The 23,007-nt window shown below is 33.4% G+C and overlaps 1 protein-coding gene across 2 annotated transcripts in view; it reads left to right on the top strand.

Annotated features, from left to right (window-relative positions):
* FAT4 (FAT atypical cadherin 4) overlaps window positions 1-23,007 on the top strand; it is a 127,968-nt gene that overhangs the window by 86,863 nt on the left and 18,098 nt on the right. Inside the window, exons 7-12 of one of the 2 annotated variants that reach the window (XM_058192931.1) lie at window positions 4,725-4,905; window positions 9,130-9,380; window positions 10,484-12,528; window positions 13,414-14,833; window positions 16,345-16,449; window positions 19,352-19,659. In XM_058192931.1, coding sequence (XP_058048914.1) covers window positions 4,725-4,905; window positions 9,130-9,380; window positions 10,484-12,528; window positions 13,414-14,833; window positions 16,345-16,449; window positions 19,352-19,659 — 4,310 coding nt within the window. Of the gene's footprint in view, window positions 1-4,724; window positions 4,906-9,129; window positions 9,381-10,483; window positions 14,834-16,344; window positions 16,450-19,351; window positions 19,660-23,007 lie in introns of both variants that reach the window. The other variant, XM_058192930.1, reaches the window with a different exon arrangement.

The raw sequence follows: 23,007 nt of genomic DNA, 5'->3' as shown, positions 1-23,007 counted from the left end.
CAGGTTGGGGGCCTTCAAATCTTAGCGTGTGTGTGTGTGGGGGGGAACTTCATTCCAGAGGACAGGTTCTGATATACAGAAAGTGCACTTACAGGGTCCCGATAATTTAATTTTGTTTAATTGAAGAATCTGGAGTGCACTCCATCTGCCAGGTCAAATAAATCAGGCAGATGCTATGTGAATTAGCTGCTCCTTCAGGTAATCAGGCTCTATGCCATGTAGGACTTTATAGGTAATGACCAACACCTTGAATCATATCTGAAAGCAAACTGGCAACTGGTGCACATTAGAATGCATGAGTGTTACATGGGTATACCATGGTAGGCCTATCCCTTCCCTGCACCACTGCATTCTGGACCAATGAAGACTTCTGGATGGTCTTCAAGGCTTTCAAGGTTTTATTATTTGCTAAATTTTAATTGCGGCCAAATTGAATAAGTTTTTTAGTGGTATTTTAATAGTATTTATTTTGTAATAGTACTGTTTATTTTATCTGAAACACATTTAATGAACATTTAATTTTTGCTGTTATTTTTTGAATTATGCTGCTAACCAGATTATATGGTTTCTAAGATGACCTCAGTAATTTTTACACTTATTGTTTGGTCTTTCTGTTTGCTGTGATGACAAACATGAAATCAAATAAGGCAGATAGAGAAGATAAATGGAAATGAAATGAATTATTAAAAAATGAGGCTTCAAAGGGCTGGGTGAATAGTCAAATCTTCAAGAAGCTTTGAAACAACAGCAGGTTGGGGGCCTTCAAATCTTAGCGTGTGTGTGTGGGGGGGGGGGAACTTCATTCCAGAGGACAGGTTCTGATATACAGAAAGTGCACTTACAGGGTCCCGATAATTTAATTTTGTTTAATTGAAGAATCTGGAGTGCACTCCATCTGCCAGGTCAAATAAATCAGGCAGATGCTATGTGAATTAGCTGCTCCTTCAGGTAATCAGGCGCTATGCCATGTAGGACTTTATAGGTGATAACCAACACCTTGAATCATATCTGAAAGCAAACTGGCAACTGGTGCACATTAGAATGCAATTCCCAATTGCATTTTAAAAATTAATGAGTTCTGATACACGTGACACTGTTTAGAGTAGTACTGTTCTTCTGTTGGAGGGTGGGGAGAATAAGAAAAGTGAAGCTTATCACAATCTATACATTGAAGTTTAAAATATGGGAAAATACATAATGGTTGTTAAGAAACGATCAACTTTTATCTTGATTTAAAATGTTGACATTTCATTTCATTTCATTTCATTAATAACCTGTTGCTGCCCAACTCCCAGAGATTCTTAACAGTTTATAATTTTGTTTAATTGAAGAATCTGGAGTGCACTCCATCTGCCAGGTCAAATAAATCAGGCAGATGCTATGTGAATTAGCTGCTCCTTCAGGTAATCAGGCGCTATGCCATGTAGGACTTTATAGGTAATGACCAACACCTTGAATCATATCTGAAAGCAAACTGGCAACTGGTGCACATTAGAATGCATGAGTGTTACATGGGTATACCATGGTAGGCCTATCCCTTCCCTGCACCACTGCATTCTGGACCAATGAAGACTTCTGGATGGTCTTCAAGGCTTTCAAGGTTTTATTATTTGCTAAATTTTAATTGCGGCCAAATTGAATAAGTTTTTTAGTGGGATTTTAATAGTATTTATTTTGTAATAATACTGTTAAAGTGCCATCCTATGTAGGATCAGAAATAAAATATAGGTTCCTTCTCTCTTTCTATCTTCATTTATGACTGTGAATTTTATCTGAAACACATTTAATGAACATTTAATTTTTTGCTGTTATTTTTTTGAATTATGCTGCTAACCAGATTATATGGTTTCTAAGATGACCTCAGTAATTTTTTACACTTATTGTTTGGTCTTTCTGTTTGCCTTTCATGCAAAACCATATTGTGCTTCTTTTGTCCTTCTATGTATAAGAAAGGGTTACATTTATAGTCAGCATGCTTTCCTGGTATACTTCTGTAGGCTTAAAATAAACCCAAACCATACTGCTTCACGATCTTGATTTGTTACAGCTTACTTGGATCCATTAAGTGGTTTGGCAAATTACATATTTCCCAAAAAACTTGTTCTAATTTCCCCCCTTGTGCATTCCATGCTGTGGTCTTCAAATAACTATTCCTTTTAAAGGAATTCTGTGAAAATTAAAATGTTTGCATATTTCTACTATGTGCTTTCCCTTGCATCATACGAAGCTTTCTATTTTGTAAGTCTTACAATCAATAGCATTATTTGACTTAGTATCCATAATTCTTAAACTATGTCAAATTGTAAGTTATTATATTTGAGTTCTTGTTATATATATTGTAGAGTGACATATGATATCCTTTTCATAGCTTTCTCTAGAAGTAGTTCCTTTATCCAAAATTTGGAGCAATCAAAAAAGATATTAAAACCATTGAAATTAATTAGACTGTTAAAATGTGTTTTTCAATATGGTTTGCTATATATATCTTATGTAATTATTAAGATTTCTTTAAAAAAAACCTATCATCTGTTAACTGCTCCACTTAATTTTTAACTCAATATTCAATAATCCATATTCAACAGCTAAATATAATTTATTAGCAAGAAGTTAACTATAAGGTTGTCAGGATTAATTGAGGTACAAAACTGAAACTATCAGGGTGTCTTTTTCATTGTATTTTAATGCACGTATTATAACATGAATTCAAAGCCTACATTACTTGACATGAGATTTTGAAGGAAATACAATATTCAAAATAAAACCATCTGACTCCAGTCAGATACTGTGCTTATGGATTATATTACTATATGGATCATGACAGGTGATGTCATCTTCACTTCAGAGTTGGGAGTTTTTCAAAACATTACTCTTAAAGAGAAGATGAATTATACAATTTCAGGCTTATTTGGACCTAGCCCTTCAGTTTTACATTCTAGAAAAAGGGGTTCAAGCAACCAACAGAGAATCTTACCTTAATGGATTCACTCATCAACAAGAAAGGGAGCTTATACTCATTTTGTAAGATTGTATATCCTAATCCTTTTACTTTCTGATATTAGTATGTTGAACTGCTGGGGGAACCTTGTTTCAGTGATCATGTTCTACAGTCATTGGCTTGGCAGACTGCCTTTGTGGCATTTATGGCCATTTCCAGGGTTAAAGGCAAATGAACTGTTGAATTCTATGGATATTTCTGCTTGTGGCTTCCTAATAATGCTGAGCCAAAATTCCAAAGATCATTACTATTATGATGACTAGCCTTTCTCTGTGAACTCTGGCAGACCACAGTTTCTTACACAAAACACATCAAAACTAAGAAAACAGAAACTGGCATCTGTTGCTAGAAGTCCAAATGACAGTCCTGTCTAACTAGCAGAATTGAAGTCTATCTAGAATTGGTACTATTTATTTTGCATTCAAAATCCAGGACTCTGTAGTGACCATAGACCAGTTGTAGTCCATAACATACTTTTGAAGCAGTTGTTAGGCATTTACCATGATGTCACAAAAGAAAGTTGTATCAGTCAGCGTATTTTATTAAAGTGACAGATAGTTTTCAGGAAGGACATGCCTCCTAGATAATTTTATTAATAATGCTTCCAAATAGACAAATTATATCAAGGAAGGGCTCCAAGGCAATTTTTCAGGGTCTTCCTAATATATACAACTAGACTTTCTCTATATTTGTTGTTACTATTCACAAACTAAACTAAACTAAACTAAACTAAACTAAACTAAACTAAACTAAACTAAACTAAACTAAACTAAACTAAACTAAATGCTGCCTGGATGTTAAAAATATATGATTTAAGAACTGTCTTTGAATTTTATTTCATTTTAGCCATTATCTAAAACTGTTTTAACAAATATAATTTGCAACCATCTGCAAAACTTACTCAGCTTCAGGAATGAAATATGTGCTTACTTTACTTATGCTTAAATAGTTTACTAAATCATGATTGACTATATATGTTCAAGAGTGAAGAGAGGCAAGGAAAATGTAGCGTAGGACAAAACTTAAAAACAAACATGTTCAATAGATTTTGAATGTTCAAGTAATTGTTTGGACAGTAGGCCATTCCTTTGGAATGTTGTGTTTTGTTTATGATTTGTTTTACAGCACCGCTAAACACAGACTGTCTATATATCTATAGATGTGTGTGCCTAAACATACACACGTAAATAATATTGCCATAGAGGATGAATTCAGCAAAGATTTCGGAAAGGAAAAAGAGAAAATTTTATTGTTTCCTGTATTCTTACTTCTATCAAGCCACCTACTGAATTTTCTAATTCATTCCCTATGCCTAAGAATAGAGAAATGACTTTACTTTCTGCAATTTCTGAGCATAATGTTCCTTTCTCTGCCTTTCTCCATCCTGGGTCATTAAATTCTAGCTTGGTTTTTACCGGCCAAATTGTACAAGTGGTGCATGCAGCATTATGATGTGAACGGTCTCTGCCAGCCAGTATCTATCAATTCAGATTAACCCATCATTTTAAATTTCAGTGGCAAACATTTCACTTCATAGTAAGGGTTTCAAAATGTTCTTGTGTGGTTTTCCTGTCAGAAAGGGATCTTATTTTTTTGAATTATTTTGGATTTCTAACATGGTAAATTGTGAAGTATTAAATGTGATATAATAAATAAAGATTGGGATAGCCAGCAATAACATTGTCCCCTACATAACTTCCAGCATTTCAAAACCTTTTTCTTTTTCTAGGAATTCCCAACCTCACTGGTACAGGAACCATTTCTGTCAAAGTAGATGATGTCAATGACAACGTGCCCAAGTTTGCCTTTAATATGTATTCTAAAACCATTCCAGAGGATGCACCTACTGGGACAGATGTTTTGCTTGTAAATGCTTCAGATTCTGATGGCTCTGTGAACGCTGTCATCAGGTATGAATACTTATTTTGGTGCTTATCACTGAATTCCTTTAGAATTCGTTTGTCCTTATTCTGGAACTGATTTAATAGAGGGATCCTTGGTCCTGTTTGAGCTTGCTTGTTTTCTTGCAGATGTTTCATCTCTACCCATAGCACTGATGATGTTACCTAATTAGGGTAATGAAACATCTGCAAAAAAACAAGCAAGCTCAAACAGCACCAAGGACCCCTCATTTCAATCCTGATCTACAAATACTGTCCTTCACTGATTTAATGGAGCCTGAAGATTTTATATTTCACTGAACAGTTTTCCTATACTTTACTTTAATCTGAAATAGATTGTTAAAAATATGCAAAATGTATATGTCTAAATTTTAATACTTTTGTAGTTTATGACAATATACCAACATTAAAAAATGGTGTGAAATATCAGCCTGCCATGTTAGTGCCATCTGTAGAGTTATGGAATTTACTCAGTTTGGAGGTACTTAGGTATATCATTTACTAGTGTAATTGCTGTGCTAAGGTAGAATAGAATAGAAGAATAGAATAGAACTTTATTGGCCAAGTGTGATTGGACACACAAGGAATTTGTCTTGGTGCATATGCTCTCAGTGTACATAAAAGAAAAGATACGTTCATCAAGGTATAACATTTACAACACAGTTGATGGTCAATATATCAATATAAATCATAAGGATTGCCAGCAACAAGTTATAATCATAAATAGGTAGCATCCTTTGTAAGATGAACATAAATTTTATTTTTGGAATGAAGTGGACAAAGCTTTTGCAAAGAGTGTTCTTTTCTGCATTAAAAACTACATTGGCTTTTAATAAGAATGTAGTAATTTTATGGAAAAAATTAGAAACAAAAGTTCCAAATGCTTGCAAAAAATATAATTATCATGTACTAAAATTTGGTTCTTACTTTTTGAATTTGTTTACAACAAATTAGGAAAGATTTTTTTTCCCATTCAGAAAGCTTATAAGTAGCTAGTATTAATGGGGCACGATTATGGCCTAATGTTTTTTACAATTTTTTTCACAATGATATTCTTTTTTCTTTTGGTAATTAGGAAATTTCTATAATTTATTATTACCAGGAAACGAGGGAGGGTTACATAAAATTTAAGTGGCAGTAGCAGGTTTAACATTTTCTCAGTGGAGTTATGTGTTTTTAATAGAATGCAGAGAAGCTTCATGTTTGTTTCTAATAACTTTTGTCATTGAATAAAACCAGAATAATCTCTTTTCCATTTCAGTTTAATGTGAACATCAGCTTGTTGTTTTCCAAAAAACATGGACATGGAATTTAAGACTCTTGCCTCATTTTTTGAAAAAATGTTAATCTTTTCAAAGAAGCAAATTCAATATAGTAATCAGTTTAACCATGCTTAATTTAAAATAAGTCATATATTTTTGTTTGATTGAGCTGAAAACTTATTTGATTGAGCTTAAAACAAGCTTAAAACTGTAGTATTGCTGCCATTGCTATCATTTGTCTAAAATGTGTTGTAATGAAATTACACATCATTTTATTCTACAGGATTACACATCATTTACATTGTATAGGAAATTATTTGTAGAAAGTCTTACATATGCAGAAATAATACTAGAAAATAGAGTTTTGCTATCTTAATTTCCTGTATTTTTTTAGTAAGAAATATTTGCACAAGCCTATTTTATTAATTTTTGCTGTCATCTTCAAAAATTCATAAAGGTAAAAGTTCAGTCCCTGCCAGTCATGTGCAACTCTAGGGGGCAATATTCATTTCTGTTTCTTAACCGAGATTATATTTTGACTATGAGGTCCATTCTTATAGAATAACCATAGTAATTCTTATTAGCATAGTTTGACCCAACTTTCCCTAAATTTGTATCTTTCAAGTGTATTTCCAATATTCCCATTCATCCCTAGCTATTCCAATATATTGTGAATTGCACTTTAATATATCTGGAAGGCATCTGCTTGTGAAAAGATGTTTTATAGGTTATTGGATTAGTTCTTGAGACAGACATTTATCAACATTACAATTACAAGAGGTGGGCAACATATTTAAAAATAATATGCCAATTTGCTATTGTTGCTGGACAATCTGCAGAAGATAAAATATTTGTTTGCTTACTTTGGTAGTGAGGTACTCAAGGAAGTCATGTTCCTTTAACATTTGGTCTGATCTAATAGTATTCTTTTATTTCTGTACATCTGAAAAACTCAAAACAGTCTTGAACAATAACTTTTCCACTACAATATATTCTGCAGCTGGATCAGTCTGAGTTTTTTTTAGCCATTCTGGATGCAAAAGAGATTAGATCAAGATCAACATAAGGAATGATACCGTGAAATACTTAGGGAAGGAAGTATTACTACTGACCATTCACCTAATCAAATATTTCTTCTCTACAGTCTACCAACCAGGCAGTCCTTCTCGGTAGCATAGAAAATGGTATGCATGAGTACTGTTAGTTTTTATGGAAAATAGTTGTGTTGGATTATGGTTAAAATGAATTCAGTTCTCAGTTATGTAAGAATTCACCTTGTAATTTTCTACTAACAAAAAAAAATGACATCATGTCCAATTGTTAAGTGAAAAGAAATTCGCAAGAGTAACAGTCTGGGCCAGATGAAAACATAAGGGATTATATTCAGCATAGCCAGTGGGGAAAGTTCTAAGAATTTTGGTTGCTGATGCAGGCTCAGTGGATAATGTAATAGAAAGCTAGTGGTGTTACCTTCATTGTTAAAAGATTTGTATATTAAAATACAGGAACTTTGTTTTTCTTCGTAATTTTAGGTTAATAGTGTTTTGGTAAATTATAAACATTATAAACTCATACATTCCTATGAATAATAAATGATACATTTTTGAAGGCATGCTTGTTATCATTTGTATAATTCATACACTACTTTAATAATTTTCTATTCTTTTCATATCCTATTTTGAGCTAAAATTAATAGTAAATTTAATAATTATTATTGATAAGTTTTAAATATTTTTTTCTTTGATTCTGTTTTCCGAATTGTAAGAGGTGTTCATCAGTGGAACAGATTCTATGAGTTTTCAGTGGTCTCTCTTTTACTGGAAATATTTAACAGGGTAGTCATCTGCCAGGGATGCTATCATAGTGGATTTGTATAGTGAACAAGGGTGCTTAGACTATAAGACTTCAAAAATCCCTATCATTCTTTACGTACTATGATTCTTTGATTTATAACTGTACTGAATTCTCTCTATATATGTGTACATGTACATGTGCATATATATATACATACAGTTTTATACATATTGTTATACTTGTATAGGCAATATCTAGATTATATAGCATCTAGATTATAAGGTATTAATTATTATTTTTTTAATTTGAATTTATATCCCGCCCTTCTCCAAAGACTCAGGGCGGCTTACAATGTGTTAAGCAATAGTCTTCATCCATTTGTATATTATATACAAAGTCAACTTAATTGCCCCCAACAATCTGGGTCCTCATTTTACCCACCTTATAAAGGATGGAAGGCTGAGTCAACCTTGGGCCTGGTGGGACTTGAACTTGCAGTAATTGCAAGCAGCTGTGTTAATAACAGACAGACTTAGTCCGTTGAGCCACCAGAGGCCCTTTTTTTAGATTTAAATTTAGAGAATTAAATATTTACTATCTTCAGAGAACAGTATAACGGTAGGGTACTATCAATTAAAAAGAATAGGTGATACATCAGAATCTAAAAAAATGGAAACATAAACAAAGAACATATAAACAAATATATGAATTAAAACAGAAAGTGTGTGTGTGTGTGTGTGGGTGTAGTGTGTATAAATAAATAAAGAATCTAAAAGACTATAAAAGAGGAATTATATAAGTGTAGGAGAGCATAAATATTAGTATGTGGAAGACTATATCTGTAAAATGAAAAACTAGATGCTCATTAAGTCTAGTTTATGGCACAGGTCATTATCCAACAAATTTTAAGCACTATAAATAATATAATATGTATAGAATCTGGTAACGCTGTATATTGTCACAGGAATGGTATGTGAAAGCAGCAGAGAGGTGTAGAATTTTTCTGTATTTCCTTGATATTTTTGTAATGGTGAGATAAGGCTAGTACAAATGTCTCTGTTATATAGGCAATGGAAAAGATTGGCAGATCATACAATTTATTCAAATATGAATTATAAATCAATATATTTCACAATCCAGTAAGTATGGAAAATGTTTCCTTTTTGAATTTATGCAGCTATAGTCTCAGTGGTGGAAATTCACAATTCACAATCAACCCTTCCACCGGACAGATCATCACAAGTGCTCTGTTGGACAGAGAGGCTAAAGAGAATTACACTTTGATCGTTGTAGCCAAAGATGGTGGCATTCCAACTCCTCTTTCCAGTTCAGCCAGTGTTCTTGTCACAATTGCAGATGTCAATGACAATCCTCCTAAATTTCAGCATCATCCTTACGTCACTCATATACCCTCACCAACAAATACAGGTAAGAGAATAATACAAGCATGATAATAAAACATCTACTCCTAAGAGATAATAAGGAAAAAATAATAATTTCATTAAGCCAGTCCCTGAGTATTTCACATACAATAAATTAACATTTAAAAGATTGGTAAGCATTAAAGATTTATGTTGGTATCTATGAACATATAAAGGAATGCCTTAAGTTCACTGCAAACTTAATTTCTGTAGTCTACCAAATTCAAGAAGAGACTGTAAATAATTTAGATTACTAAAAACACTTTTTAAAATGTATTATATCTTGTAAGTTACATGGGCAAAAATAATGAAGTTGTTGTTGCCTCTAATTTGAAATCAGTGATGATAACTAGAGAAGTAGAATAATATTTTCTTCCTTTATTGAAATATTTTTTCAATTTTTGTTATTAATGTTTATTAATACTCTTTGTATTTACATGTAATTAAGATGCCATGTCTGATTTATGTAGGTCTTACTCAATGTAATTATTACTTTTTATTTCATATGAACCGGATCAGAATTCACTTGTAATAAACATGTCACAATGTGGTACAATATATATTTATTGGAGCAAAATTTTGCAGTGAAAAATTAAATTCAAAATCTCTTTAAAATTGCTTCATAGTTCTGATTTTCAAAATACATTTTTAGTGAATAAGTTTAATTTTCATGAAAAATCGTGACCAAAAATAGTTAAAAGTAATGTTGTCAAAGGCATTTCAAATTGCAACAGTTTGTTTTGAAGGGGAAAAAAAGTTATATTCTTCATAAAGCAATCTGTGGTTGAAATAAAATAACTTAAGAGACAGTTCAGCTAGTACAAACGTTTTTGAAATACCGCAAAATATCTGCATCTGCTTATAACTGGCAGCTGAGTATAAAAGATTACTCAGTATTCAGTGCCATTATGTTTGCTGCCATGAATGTTGGGGATTTTTTTTTAACAAAAACATTTACCAACTCCTGCCTATAACTTTTTTTCACTCAAGTTTGTTTCTGGGAATAAGAAATGATTCAATGTTATTCAAAGCATAACAGTTCTAGACTGAATAAATTCCTGAAGTTCATTGTTACAGCACTGATATGAACTTTTTAATTGTCCCTTGTAGGTACTTTTGTATTTGCAGTGACAGTGACAGATGCTGATGCGGGCCCTAATGCTAAACTTCACTATTCCCTTTCGGGAAAAAATTCTGAAAAATTTCACATTGATCCATCAAGAGGAGCAATTATGGTGGCGGACAGACTTTCTGGAACATCCGAAATTACCTTTACTGTGAACGTAAATGATTGTGGCTTGCTTCCAAAGACTGATTCCACAACTGTGACTGTAAGATTTGTAAACAGAGCTGATTTTCCTCAAGTGCATGCTAAACAGCACAAATTCATGTTTCCTGAAAACCAAGCAGTTGGCACTTTCATCACTTCTGTTTCTGGGGTGTCATCGAGAGGCGATTCTTTGTCCTACTATATCGCTAGTGGCAATCTTGGAGGTACCTTTCAGATTGACCAATTAACAGGGCAATTGTCAATCAGCCAGCCTTTAGATTATGAAGCTGTACAGAAATACATTGTCTGGATTGAGGCTAGGGATATGGGCTTCCCACCATTCTCTTCGTATTTAAAACTGGAAATAACAGTGATAGATATAAATGATAATGCACCATTATTTGAACAGGATCCATTCTTTGTTGAAGTAATGGAAAACCTTTCACCTTCTAAAATAATTACTGTAGCTGCAGTGGACAAGGATAATGGACCAAATGGACAGTTGAATTATGATATAATTAATGGCAATATAGAAAACAGCTTCACTATTCATCATACAACTGGTGAAATTAGAAGTGTCAGACCTTTAGACAGGGAACAAGTAGGCCAATATACTCTAACTGTAAAAGCTTCAGATAGAGGTTCTCCTACACAAAGTGTAGTTGTCCAAGTACTTATCAATGTATTAGATGAAAATGACAATGCACCCAAATTTTCTCAGATATTTAGTGCTCTTGTGCCTGAAAATGCACCCTTGGGTTACACTGTTACACGAGTCACAACTTCAGATGAAGATACTGGAATAAACGCAATCAGCAGATATTCAATAAGGAATACAAATATACCATTTGTTATAAATCCTAACACAGGAGATATAACAATTAGCAGGGTTCTAAACAGAGAAGATACAGATCGCTACAGGATTCGAGTTTCAGCACATGATTCTGGATGGACTGTTAGCACAGATGTGACCATATTTGTGACAGACATCAATGACAATTCTCCACGATTTACAAAACCGTCTTACTACTTGGATTATCCTGAAAGTAATGAAGTTGGATCCAGAGTGACCCAAATATCTGCCACAGATCCAGATGAAGGAGTGAATGGACAAATCTTCTATTTCATAAAATCTCAGTCAGAGTTTTTCAGAATTAATGCATCTACAGGAGAGGTTTTCAGTAAGCAGCCTTTAAAGTTCCAAAACTCCAGTGCTTCTAACCATGCCAATCTTAACAGACACAGCTTTATAGTTATCGCCTCAGATCGAGGTAGCCCTGGATTGATGAGTGAGACTACAGTCACAATAAATGTTGTGGATAGCAATGACAATGCACCCCAGTTTGTCTTCAATCAATATTTTACACCTGTTACTAAAAATGTGGCCATTGGGACCAAACTAATTAAAGTAACTGCAGTTGATTCTAAAGACTTTGGTCTGAATGCAGAAATTGAATACAGTATTTCAAATAAAAATCCTACAGATAAATTTGTTTTAGATAGTAAGACTGGATGGATTTCAGTAGCATCTTCATTGATGAATGAGATGAATAAAAGCTTTCTAATAAAAATAAAAGCTAAAGACAAAGGTAATCCCCCTCTCTCATCAGAAGTGCCTGTACAAATAGCAGTAACAGAGGAAAATTACTATACACCAGAGTTTTCTGAAAGACATTTAAGTATTACTGTTCCTGAAAGTCATGCTGTTGGAGGGATTCTCAGGACCATGTCAGCAGGGGACAAAGATGCTGCTATGAATGGAATAATCCAATATAATATTTCTTCTGGAAATGAGGCTGGATGCTTTGCAATTAATTCATCTACTGGTGCATTATATCTTACAAAGTCCCTTGATTATGAGTTACGCCAAAAGCATGAGATTACTGTAAGTGCTATAGATGGAGGGTGGGTTGCTAGAACTGGATACTGTAGCATCATTGTGAATGTTATTGATGTGAATGATAATTCTCCAACTTTTAGCCCAGAAGAGTATTTTCCCAGTGTTTTAGAAAATGCTCCTAGTGGAACAACTGTTATTCATCTCAATGCAACTGATATTGATTCTGGACATAATGCTGTGATTGCCTATGCAGTTCAGTCTTCAGACAGTGACTTGTTTGTTATTGATCCTAACACTGGAATTATAACCACTCAAGGCTTCCTAGATTATGAGACCAAGCAGAACTATCATTTAACTATAAAAGCCTTTAATGTTCCTGATGAGGACAAGTGCAGCTTTGCTAATGTCAACATACATTTAAAAGGAACAAATGAATATGTGCCACGATTTGTATCTAAGCTTTACTATTTTGAGGTTTCTGAAGCTGCTTCTAATGGAACCGTTGTAGGAGAAATTTTTGCAAGTGATCGTGATTCAGGGATTGATGGAGATGTCCACTATTTAATATTTGGTAGTAGTAGAAAAAGGGGTTTTAGGATTGATCCCAGTAGTGGGCAGATTTATGTCACAGGTCCTCTTGATAGAGAAAAGGAAGAACGTATCTCTCTGAAAGTGCTTGCAAAAAATGCTGGGACCATCCGTGGTGCAGATATAGATGAAGTGGTTGTGAATATCACAATATTAGATGCCAATGATCCCCCCATCTTCAACTTGGAGTCCTACAATGTCCGAATCAGTGAAGGTGTTCCTGTGGGGACCCATGTCACATTTGTAAGTGCCTTTGACTCTGATTCTCTCCCTAGCTGGAACAGGTTTTCCTATTTTATTGGTAATGGAAACAACAATGGTGCCTTTTCTATTAATCCACAGACAGGGCAAGTTACAGTGATTGCAGAGCTTGATCGAGAAGCCTTGCCAGTTTACAATCTCTCTATATTAGCAATCGATTCAGGAAGCCCATCAGCAACAGGCAGTGCCTCTTTATTAGTAACTTTGGAAGATATCAATGACAATGGCCCCATTCTTTCTACCATTGAAGGAGAAATAATGGAAAACAATCGGGCAGGGACTTTTGTGATGACGCTCCAGTCCTCCGACCCTGATCTTGCTCCAAATCAAGGTCCCTTTTCTTATTATTTGCTTAGCAGTGGTACAGCAACCAATTATTTTAGTCTCAGTACTGCTGGAGTTTTAACCACAACTAGAGAAATTGATAGAGAACAAATCAGTGACTTCTATTTGTCAGTAATTACAAGAGACTCAGGCATTCCTCAGATGTCTTCCACAGGAACAGTTCATATAAAGGTAATTGACAAAAATGACAACCCATCACAACCTAGAACAGTAGAGATCTTTGTTCACTATTATGGAAATCTATTTCCTGGAGGAACATTAGGCAGTGTAAAACCCCAGGATCCAGATATTTTAGATACCTTTCAATGTTCCCTTACAACAGGAGTTACAAGCGTCTTCAATATTCCACCAGGTACTTGTGACTTGAATTCCCTGGCAAGATCAACAGATGGAACATTTGACCTGACAGTTTTAAGCAATGATGGCTTGCACAACTCCGTTACTAATGTCATTAGAGTTTTCTTTTCAGGATTCAATAATGCCACACTTGATAACAGCATTCTTCTTCGTCTTAGTGTGCCATCCTTGAAAGAATTTTTGACTAATTATTATCTTCATTTTCTACGGATTGCCAACTCCCAGTTAACTGGACTAGGAACTACAGTACAGCTCTATGGGATATTTGAGGACAACAATCAAACTTTTTTGATGGTAGCAGTGAAGCGGAACAACTACCAGTATGTGAATACTGGTAGTGTGACTACTTTCTTTGAAAGTATCAAGGAAATTATCTTTCGCCAAAGTGGTGTGCAAATACAATCTGTGGATCATGATTCTTGCTTACAAAACCCTTGTCAAAATGGAGGCAGCTGCTTGAGGAAACTGGCTGTGAATCCTAAATTAAGAAGCTATGACAGTGTGCCAGTCATTATCATGGCAAATGAACCTCTTCAGCCTTTTACCTGCAGATGCATGCCAGGATATGATGGAGCACTGTGCGAAAACGATGTCAATGAATGCTTCCCATTACCTTGCCATAATGGTGGAACTTGCCATAATCTGGTAGGAGGATTCTCTTGCAGTTGTCCCAATGGCTTTGCTGGAATAGCCTGTGAGAGAGATGTAAATGAATGCCTGTCCAACCCTTGTAAAAATGGTGCCCTCTGCCAGAACTTCCCAGGAAACTTCAACTGTATTTGCAAACCTGGTTATACAGGTAAGATATTGTTTCTGTATGTGTAGTTCCTATTAACTGAAAATAGAAATATGGTATCTATGGGCTTAATTTTTTGTTGTAACTTTTTGTTCTGATTCTGTTGAAGATAGTTGGGCTATACACCCAATGTTATTATCATTCAAGAAATCAGCATTAAATGCTGTCAACATTAATAATATGAATTTTATTCTTTCCTGACTAGTCTCTCATTGGCCTAGATAAAAAGTATGCAAATGAAAAGAAACAAATCTGTTTCTTGAGTGTTTCATAATAAGCAAACAAATCTTTCTTCTTATCTATATAATTTAAAGGAAACTACATAGATCATGGAGAAGGATATCTTTGTCTAACCCTTTCTCTTATATTTAGCTTTCCATAGGCATGACATCTTCTTATATGTTAACTATACTAAGAACAATTTCATCAAATGTGTCCCCATATGAAATTTAGATGCAGTTTTATAACATCATTTGCATATTTGAAAAATAAACTGTAGGCCTTGGAGACTTCCCTTAGAGATTGGAGTTCTGAGATGTGCCAGAAAACAACTTCAACCCTGGCAAAGTTCCACTCTCTCCATCTGATAACTTTGTTGAATAATCAGGATATTGAGCCACTGTGTGAAATCTATTAATTCATAGACATAACTTCATGTAACATCTCAAAAGTGAAACAGCAAGAGCTGTCAGCTGCTTTTCTGTTTAAAAAGCATGCCGCAATGTTGCCTAAATCATTATTGGCATAAGAAACACCTGTTTCTTATGCCAATAATGCATAAGAACTGTGCCTGAAGCCGTATGTAATTATTCATAACTGATCAACTGATTTAATTAATCTAATTATATGAGATTGTGTTACACATTGACTGAGCAAATCAAATTATTTGGCCAGCAGTATATAGCAGTTGCACAGCACAACTATGTGACACTAGCTGCAGAGGTTAAATAACCATGTTCGTGCATAGTAGCTAATGAAGCTACTGATTCCCATACCTGACTATCATATTTATTTCTTGGCACAACTATCTTTCTACATTATATCTCTGTAATTTTCTTCATCTGTAAAAATATAGATATTGGAAATATATATCTATATGTGGCTAACGAATATCATACATTTTTTAACTATATGCAGTAGATCTACATTATATATCTTTCTGATTTCTTCAAAACTATGGCTGTTTCCTCCCATGCTACCATATTTAATAAAAAGGTAAACATTTCCCTATCAGTAATGTCTGACTCTAAGGCATGGTGCTCATCTCCGTTTCTCGGCCAAAGGAGAGTTGTCCAAAAATGCGACTATGAAATAACTATTAATTAGTCCCTCCCATTTTAACTGAATGGGCAAAATTAGTAACAAGCAATATGAACCATTCATAAGTTCACTGAATCATTCATTTTCTGTTTGTTAAACTTGGGCGTATAAAGAGAGAGAAAGAGAGAGTTTTGAATGCAAATGTAATTATACATAGAATGAATTTATAATAATAGATTTCTTGAATATTTCAGGAAAAACCTGTGACTCCAGCATCAACTATTGTGAATGCAATCCCTGTTTCAATAGGGGATCCTGTCAAAATGGAGTGGAAGGATACTATTGTCATTGTCCATTTGGTGAGGAAGAATATTTCTGTTTTTGCTTCATTCAGATTTTTTTTTTTAAATTTATATCCCGCCCTTCTCCGAAGACTCAGGGCGGCTTACATTTTGTAAGGCAATAGTCTCATCCATTTGTATATTATATACAAAGTCAACTTGTATTGCCCCCCCAACAATCTGGGTCCTCATTTTACCTACCTTATAAAGGATGGAAGGCTGAGTCAGCCTTGGGCCTGGTGGGACTCGAACCTGCAGTAATTGTAATTGCAGGCAGCTGTGTTAATAACAGACTGCATTAGCCTGTTGAGCCACAAGAGGCCCACACTCAGATTCACTCAGAGAATTCTACCATTTGTATTCTAGTCCTTAACACAGCATGCCCAAGCATTTTTAAAATTCTAAATGCAAGGCCAGGTGCTAATAGGCAATACATAACAGCATGTTCCTCTGTTCTACTCCAATAACTTAACAATATTCAGATTCATGCTGCATATTCTAAATCTGTAAATAGAGTCATCCTCATCAATTTGTCTAGCTCTTTCCTTAAGATAATTCCTGGCATTGAATTAAATTATCCTGTGTTAAATTACTCTCAGTGTCCAATATTAAAAGGAAAATTTCTTCCCTGTAGTATTTTTGTCTGTACTAAACTAAATTTTATACATTTTGTTTATCATGTTTAATAAGCTAACATTTTCAAGTTTTGTGGAATGCTTCAGTCTAATGGCGGTCAGCAATCAGTAGACTGCTAAAGCAGTATAATAAAATGAAAACCTTTATTTTAGGAAGGATTTTCAAAACTAGCAAATTTTATAGAAAATCAAAAAAGGCTTTGTTCTTTCAAGATAAGGAATCCTACTTAAAGAGAATAAATGACTAAGAAATGGTAAATCAAGCAAGTAAGTAAATGAAAGGCATAATATAAGAGAATGAAAGAAAATATAACTGAATTTGTTTTATATCAGTAGAATCCTTATACAGTTTGCTTTGGTAATACTACTTCCACCTGCAATCTTGCCATTTTTCAGCATTCTCACAAAACGGACTAACATAGACAAATTAACATTAACAAATGATTTATTTCTGGTCAAATAGTCCAACTTTATATGACTTCTTTTTGCTGTGTGCAATCTTGATCTTTAAATCATTCCAAATGCACCACATGGCTGATTTTTCATCATTCTTTGGGATTTAAAAGAAGGTAACTCCTGCTACAAGATCTATGTTTAAAAAAATAATATTTATAATTTCATAGTTATACAAATTTATCCTAACAGGTTTAAGATATAGCACTATCAAACTATATAATTACTACAAGAGTTGCATCCATTTATAAGTATTGCCAAACAATACTCTTTTAAAAAAATGTACGCATAAAGCCAGAAGGACATTTTGCAGGACAAATGCTGAACATGGTAGTAATTATAGAAGAAGTCAGAAATTACTAGCTTAGACTGTGAGGCTACTATGTATAGAAAATGTAAAAGAAGATACAGCATCTGGCTATAATCATATGCAAGTCTTGCATGAACTTAAAATCCATGTTAAATTACCACTGTTCACATAAAATAGAATTGTTGGATTTAGAAATATTCCTAGGTTTCAGCTGGCTCAGTTTCCCTTCAGTCCCAAAATTATTGTTACAGAGTGAGGGAAGAGTTGGGCTCATTCCTATTGTCTCAAATGATATTTGAGAGACAATCCTTTATCCTGCCTTTGCTAATCAGAGCAGAAATAATGAAGGGGCTTAATTTTCTTCTTGTTAGTCTCTAATATTATCTGAGTTTTATTTTCAATACTTATCCTTTCTGTTTTCTCAAATCCATCAAATTCAGTATTCCGCAACCCCTTCATTTTACTCTTAAACCAATTCTCTCTTGCCCCAATATTACTTATACTCTTTACTTATCCTATAAATTGCTATCTAAAGAATGCTATATATTCCTACTAGGTATGCAAGCCGCTTCATTTAATACCAATTGAAGCTTTTAAAGCTTGTTTACATGCATTCTTATAATCCATTACAATAGTTTAATTGAATGTTATCAAAGGATGAATAATTATAGCAATTTTACTTTGTTTGGAGATGTATTTCCAGCAACTTAGGCTTCCACAGACATCATTCTCCTAAGATCATTCTCCCAGGGCTGTAATCACAACAAGTATAAATTTCCTTGTCTATCCAAATCAGAAAATATTTACTGCAAAGTAACTCAAATTAAAAAACACCAAGTAACTAAAATATATAAATAAAATAATTCATCAGTAATTCAATTTACTTTAAAAAAAAAAGTTTACTACACGCAAATAAAAAGACCAAAGTATCCACAAAAGTAATTTATCTTTATTTGAAACTATTAATTTTATAATTAGTTTTGTACCTCTATTTCAGAGTTCTATTTTTGTTTAAGTCGTATCATTACTCTAATGTTGACTAAGTAAAGTTATAAAAAAATAAACATAATACAACAATACTAACATCCTGAAAAAGAAACCACATACATTAAATATAAGCATATATTTTATTCAACCAACAAAAATCTTACTTGAACTGCAGTACTTTTTTTAACAGATGTTGGAATTTGCGTAACAAGTTATGGTAAATAATTTTTAAATTATTGCTCTGGATTTATATTTTAAACTATACAAGTTGTTAACAGGATATTTTTCACATACTTATAATTAAGGGGGAAAAACAAGCTTATTAAAATCATAATAGAGAGATCTACATCATTTTTTTACATATTAAAGAAATATTACTTATTTTTATTTTATTAATATTTAATATTAATAAGAAAGAAATATGACTGCGACATTCCAAATATTTTAGTTTTTGATAGGAACACCAGCCCATGGCATTTAATTAATTCTGGAATGTTGTACAACAATACTGATGCTGATTGTGTTATTTTTACAGGTGTTTTTGGAAAACATTGCGAAGTAAATAGCTATGGATTTGAAGAATTATCTTACATGGAATTCCCCAGTATGGATCCAAACAACAATTATATTTACATAAAATTTTCAACTATCAAAAGTAATGCTCTTATGTTATATAATTATGACAACCAGACTGGTGATCGGGCAGAATTCTTGGCCCTTGAGATAACAGAAGAAAGGTTGAGATTTTCATACAATCTTGGCAGTGGGACATATAAACTTACCACAGCAAAGAAGGTGTCTGATGGACAATTTCACACTGTTATTGCTCGGAGGGCAGGAATGGTAAGCATTGTTTTAATGGAAATTTAAGCTCCAATTTATTTCAGGGTATTAAGTACAAATAGAGGGTTTTTAAAAAAACAAAACAAAACAGAATTATAGCTGAAACTGGACAAGCTTCTTTGTTTAAAAAGAATGCTCTTAAGCATTTAAATGGCTGCTTCAAAAGAAAAAAAATCTAAAATGAAAATAATGAAGGGGATTAATGACTATCCTACTCTAATTAATTTGTACACTTGGGTGGAATAATTACTGAAGTCTAATTAAGAGATAAGTTTAATTCTTTGGATAAGGCAAGGATATAAACCATTGTTTATCTCTTTTTTTTAAAAAAAGAAATCAATAATAAATTGGAACAAATTGCAAAATAAACTATTTTTTCATGGATCATATTTCCAAACACTTTAATTTGACAAAATTTGTTTCATTAGGGAAACTTTTAAATTTACGGTGTGCTTTAAGTTAACCATCACCAACAAATCAAACTTTTTTTTTCATCACCAGCAAAAATAGGATAATTAGGTTTTAAATGGAATATCAAGTAAAGTTTTTTTTATATATCGTGAAACAACACATCTTATTATTTTAAAATAGAGAATAATATCCCTACTAATTAATAATGATTAATATTGTTAAAAATAAATGTAAACCATAGGAATCTATATAACTTTAAAGTATGGTATCTACAAGGTAAACTACACCTTGGCTTTTTCTGGCTTTTTCCATTAACCAAAGCAAGTAGGAAATCCAGGATCCTCAAATATAGTCTAACAAATCATAACATATTCAATAATGAAAAAAAGAATATTAGTGCAGTTGTGGACACAATCGTATATTAAAGAGAACAATAATAGTTTGCCAATATTTTATTATGCAGCATCGTATATTTGTATGTTAGAACCAAGTTAGGCAGATATAATTTTCTAAAATAAATAATTTTAACATCTTAGTGTAAATCAAGGAATGTTTAGCTGAACCAAATTTAGCATATTGGGGGTATGTGAAACTGACACACACACATACACATCAGAACTTGTAGGTGTGAATAGAACATCATATAATTTTCATATGTTCCCCCCCCACTATCAAATATTTTAAATACTAGGCAACCAGCCTGCGTTTATGGCTGTTTGCAGTGTCCCATAGTCACATGATCACAATGCTCACTGCAGACAATGATTCGCTTAACAACCATGGTATAATCTCCATACAACTTTGTATCCTTCATAAATCTATAAGCTGGAAACATGACAGAGAAATATTAAAAAGTAATAATAATCACTCACTGTTTGTCTTCTGGGTAACTTAATTTCAGTGCTGGATCTTTTCTCCTTCCCTATGTTTTTAAGTGCAAAATACAAGGCAACTGTCATTTTTATCATTTTCATCTGTGGCTACAAAGTATTTTGCTGCATGAAAAATACTTTCATCACCCAGATGATAAAAATTTGTGACACAACTTTTCAATGCATACTTACCATTTCCTATAAAACCTTTAGATTTGTAGGAGAAATTGATAAAATTATTAACTTGTTAGGTTTATTTATTTATGTTCAAATTTATTTGCTGCCCATCTCGCAGTCCAACCTGACCATGACTGGGGATTCATTGAGGTTTGAGATGCATAGTACAAACTGAACAGCTAACACCACTAAATTAACTACAAAAGTAAAGACATTTGAATTTTATGAAATCAAAATTAAGTAAACTATGGTTTCAAATAACTCTATTTTCAGGTACATTTTATACATTTTACAGAATATTTAGCAATATAATTGCTAAATTCATAGGCAACACTATTGTGTCTGAAAAAAGACTTTCCAGACGTTTATCAGCCTTGTAAGGTTAGACCAGGCAGGAAATATGGCTAGGTGAGTTAATTCTACCTTTTTGTAAAGTTACATTAATAAAGTCTTGCATTCTTCCCTGTCCCCTTTTTAAAACAAGAAACAAGGTTTTTTAGAGCCTCTTGCCTCAACCAGTTTTCTATTCAAAAGGCAACTTAAGGCTAAGTTAACAGTAATAGAGTCGGAAGGGATCTTGGAGGTAACCTACTCCAACCCCCTGGTCACACAGGAGACCTGGACTAGGGATTTGAACCGCTGAACCGCTGACCTTTCTGATCGACAAGCTCAGTGTCTTAGCCACTGAGCCACCTAGTTAGGCTAGGTGTCTTATCTGACCATTCCCTTGGCTGTGTCTCATTGCCTGTCTCCCAAGTCATTTTCACATACCATTATAGTTGGTAATCAACTTGAAATTCAAAATGTTGCTGTTTGAAAAATCTTGTTATTAATTTGTTTAGACATTCAGATACTTTGAATTGTGAGATAAGTGGCATTTAAATTTAATAATAAATAAATAAACAAACAAATAAATACTAATTATTTAATTATAGTGATAGCCCAGCTCTGCATCTAATATTCTGTTTAGCTTTATTATCTATATACTGTATTTTTCCAGGTATAAGACACTACTTTTTCTTTAAAATATTCACTTGAAAATTGAGGTGCGTCTTATACACAGGAGGCTGAGGAGAAGGCCGTACATGCAGAAGAGCCTCTACCTTATATGCAGCTCTATCATTTCTCTCTATTGTAGTTGTTTCCTGTATCACATTGCCACTTTAGGCACTAACAAGATGGCTTCCGCACAGTGATAGCTTATAGTGTGCTTACTACAAGAAACTACATGAAAAATGGGGGCGTCTTATACATGGAAAAATATAGTATTTACATGCATTCAGTTCAGTTCTTTGTATCAATAATTGAACATTATATAGATAACATGCAATATATAGCAAAGAATCATCTTGTGTTTGCCTTCTAAGACTATGAAGGTAACCTACTTAAAATGCAAGAGGAATAAGAGACTGCAGGGTTCCATTAAGCAGATCAAGGTGTGAACAGATTTAAGGCTATTCATCAGAATTCTTAATTCAACTTCAGTAGTGTATTGTACTGTATAGAAGAATCTGAATCTTTTTCATGAGCTCTGATACAGCATGTTTGTAGCCCAAGGCCAACAGCAAGTTGGAAGGACATCCATACTATAGCAATTTCCTCTTATCCTTTTCATCCAAAAGAACTGATAAAAAACAGCTTCAATATAATTAAAGATATTGGTCCATTTAAGTCAGCTTTAACAATCCTGTTTCAGTGTGGAAAGAAACATGTAAGTGATAACTTGCCATCTGAAATAGTTTCCTGTACGATTTAGACTGAATAACATTAAACCTTTTGGGAAGTTCAAGATATATGGTCATTTTATTTTATGGTAACTTTTGTTAAAAACTCAGCATAGATATTTACATTTACAGCTTGATTATGTGTCCACTGTTGTTCCAAATTA

Source organism: Ahaetulla prasina, chromosome 8 (assembly GCF_028640845.1).
Source record: "Ahaetulla prasina isolate Xishuangbanna chromosome 8, ASM2864084v1, whole genome shotgun sequence".
NCBI classification, from domain to species: domain Eukaryota; kingdom Metazoa; phylum Chordata; class Lepidosauria; order Squamata; family Colubridae; genus Ahaetulla; species Ahaetulla prasina.
The sequence above is the reverse complement of the archived record's forward strand: the minus strand, read 5'-3'. Positions and strand labels throughout refer to the sequence as shown.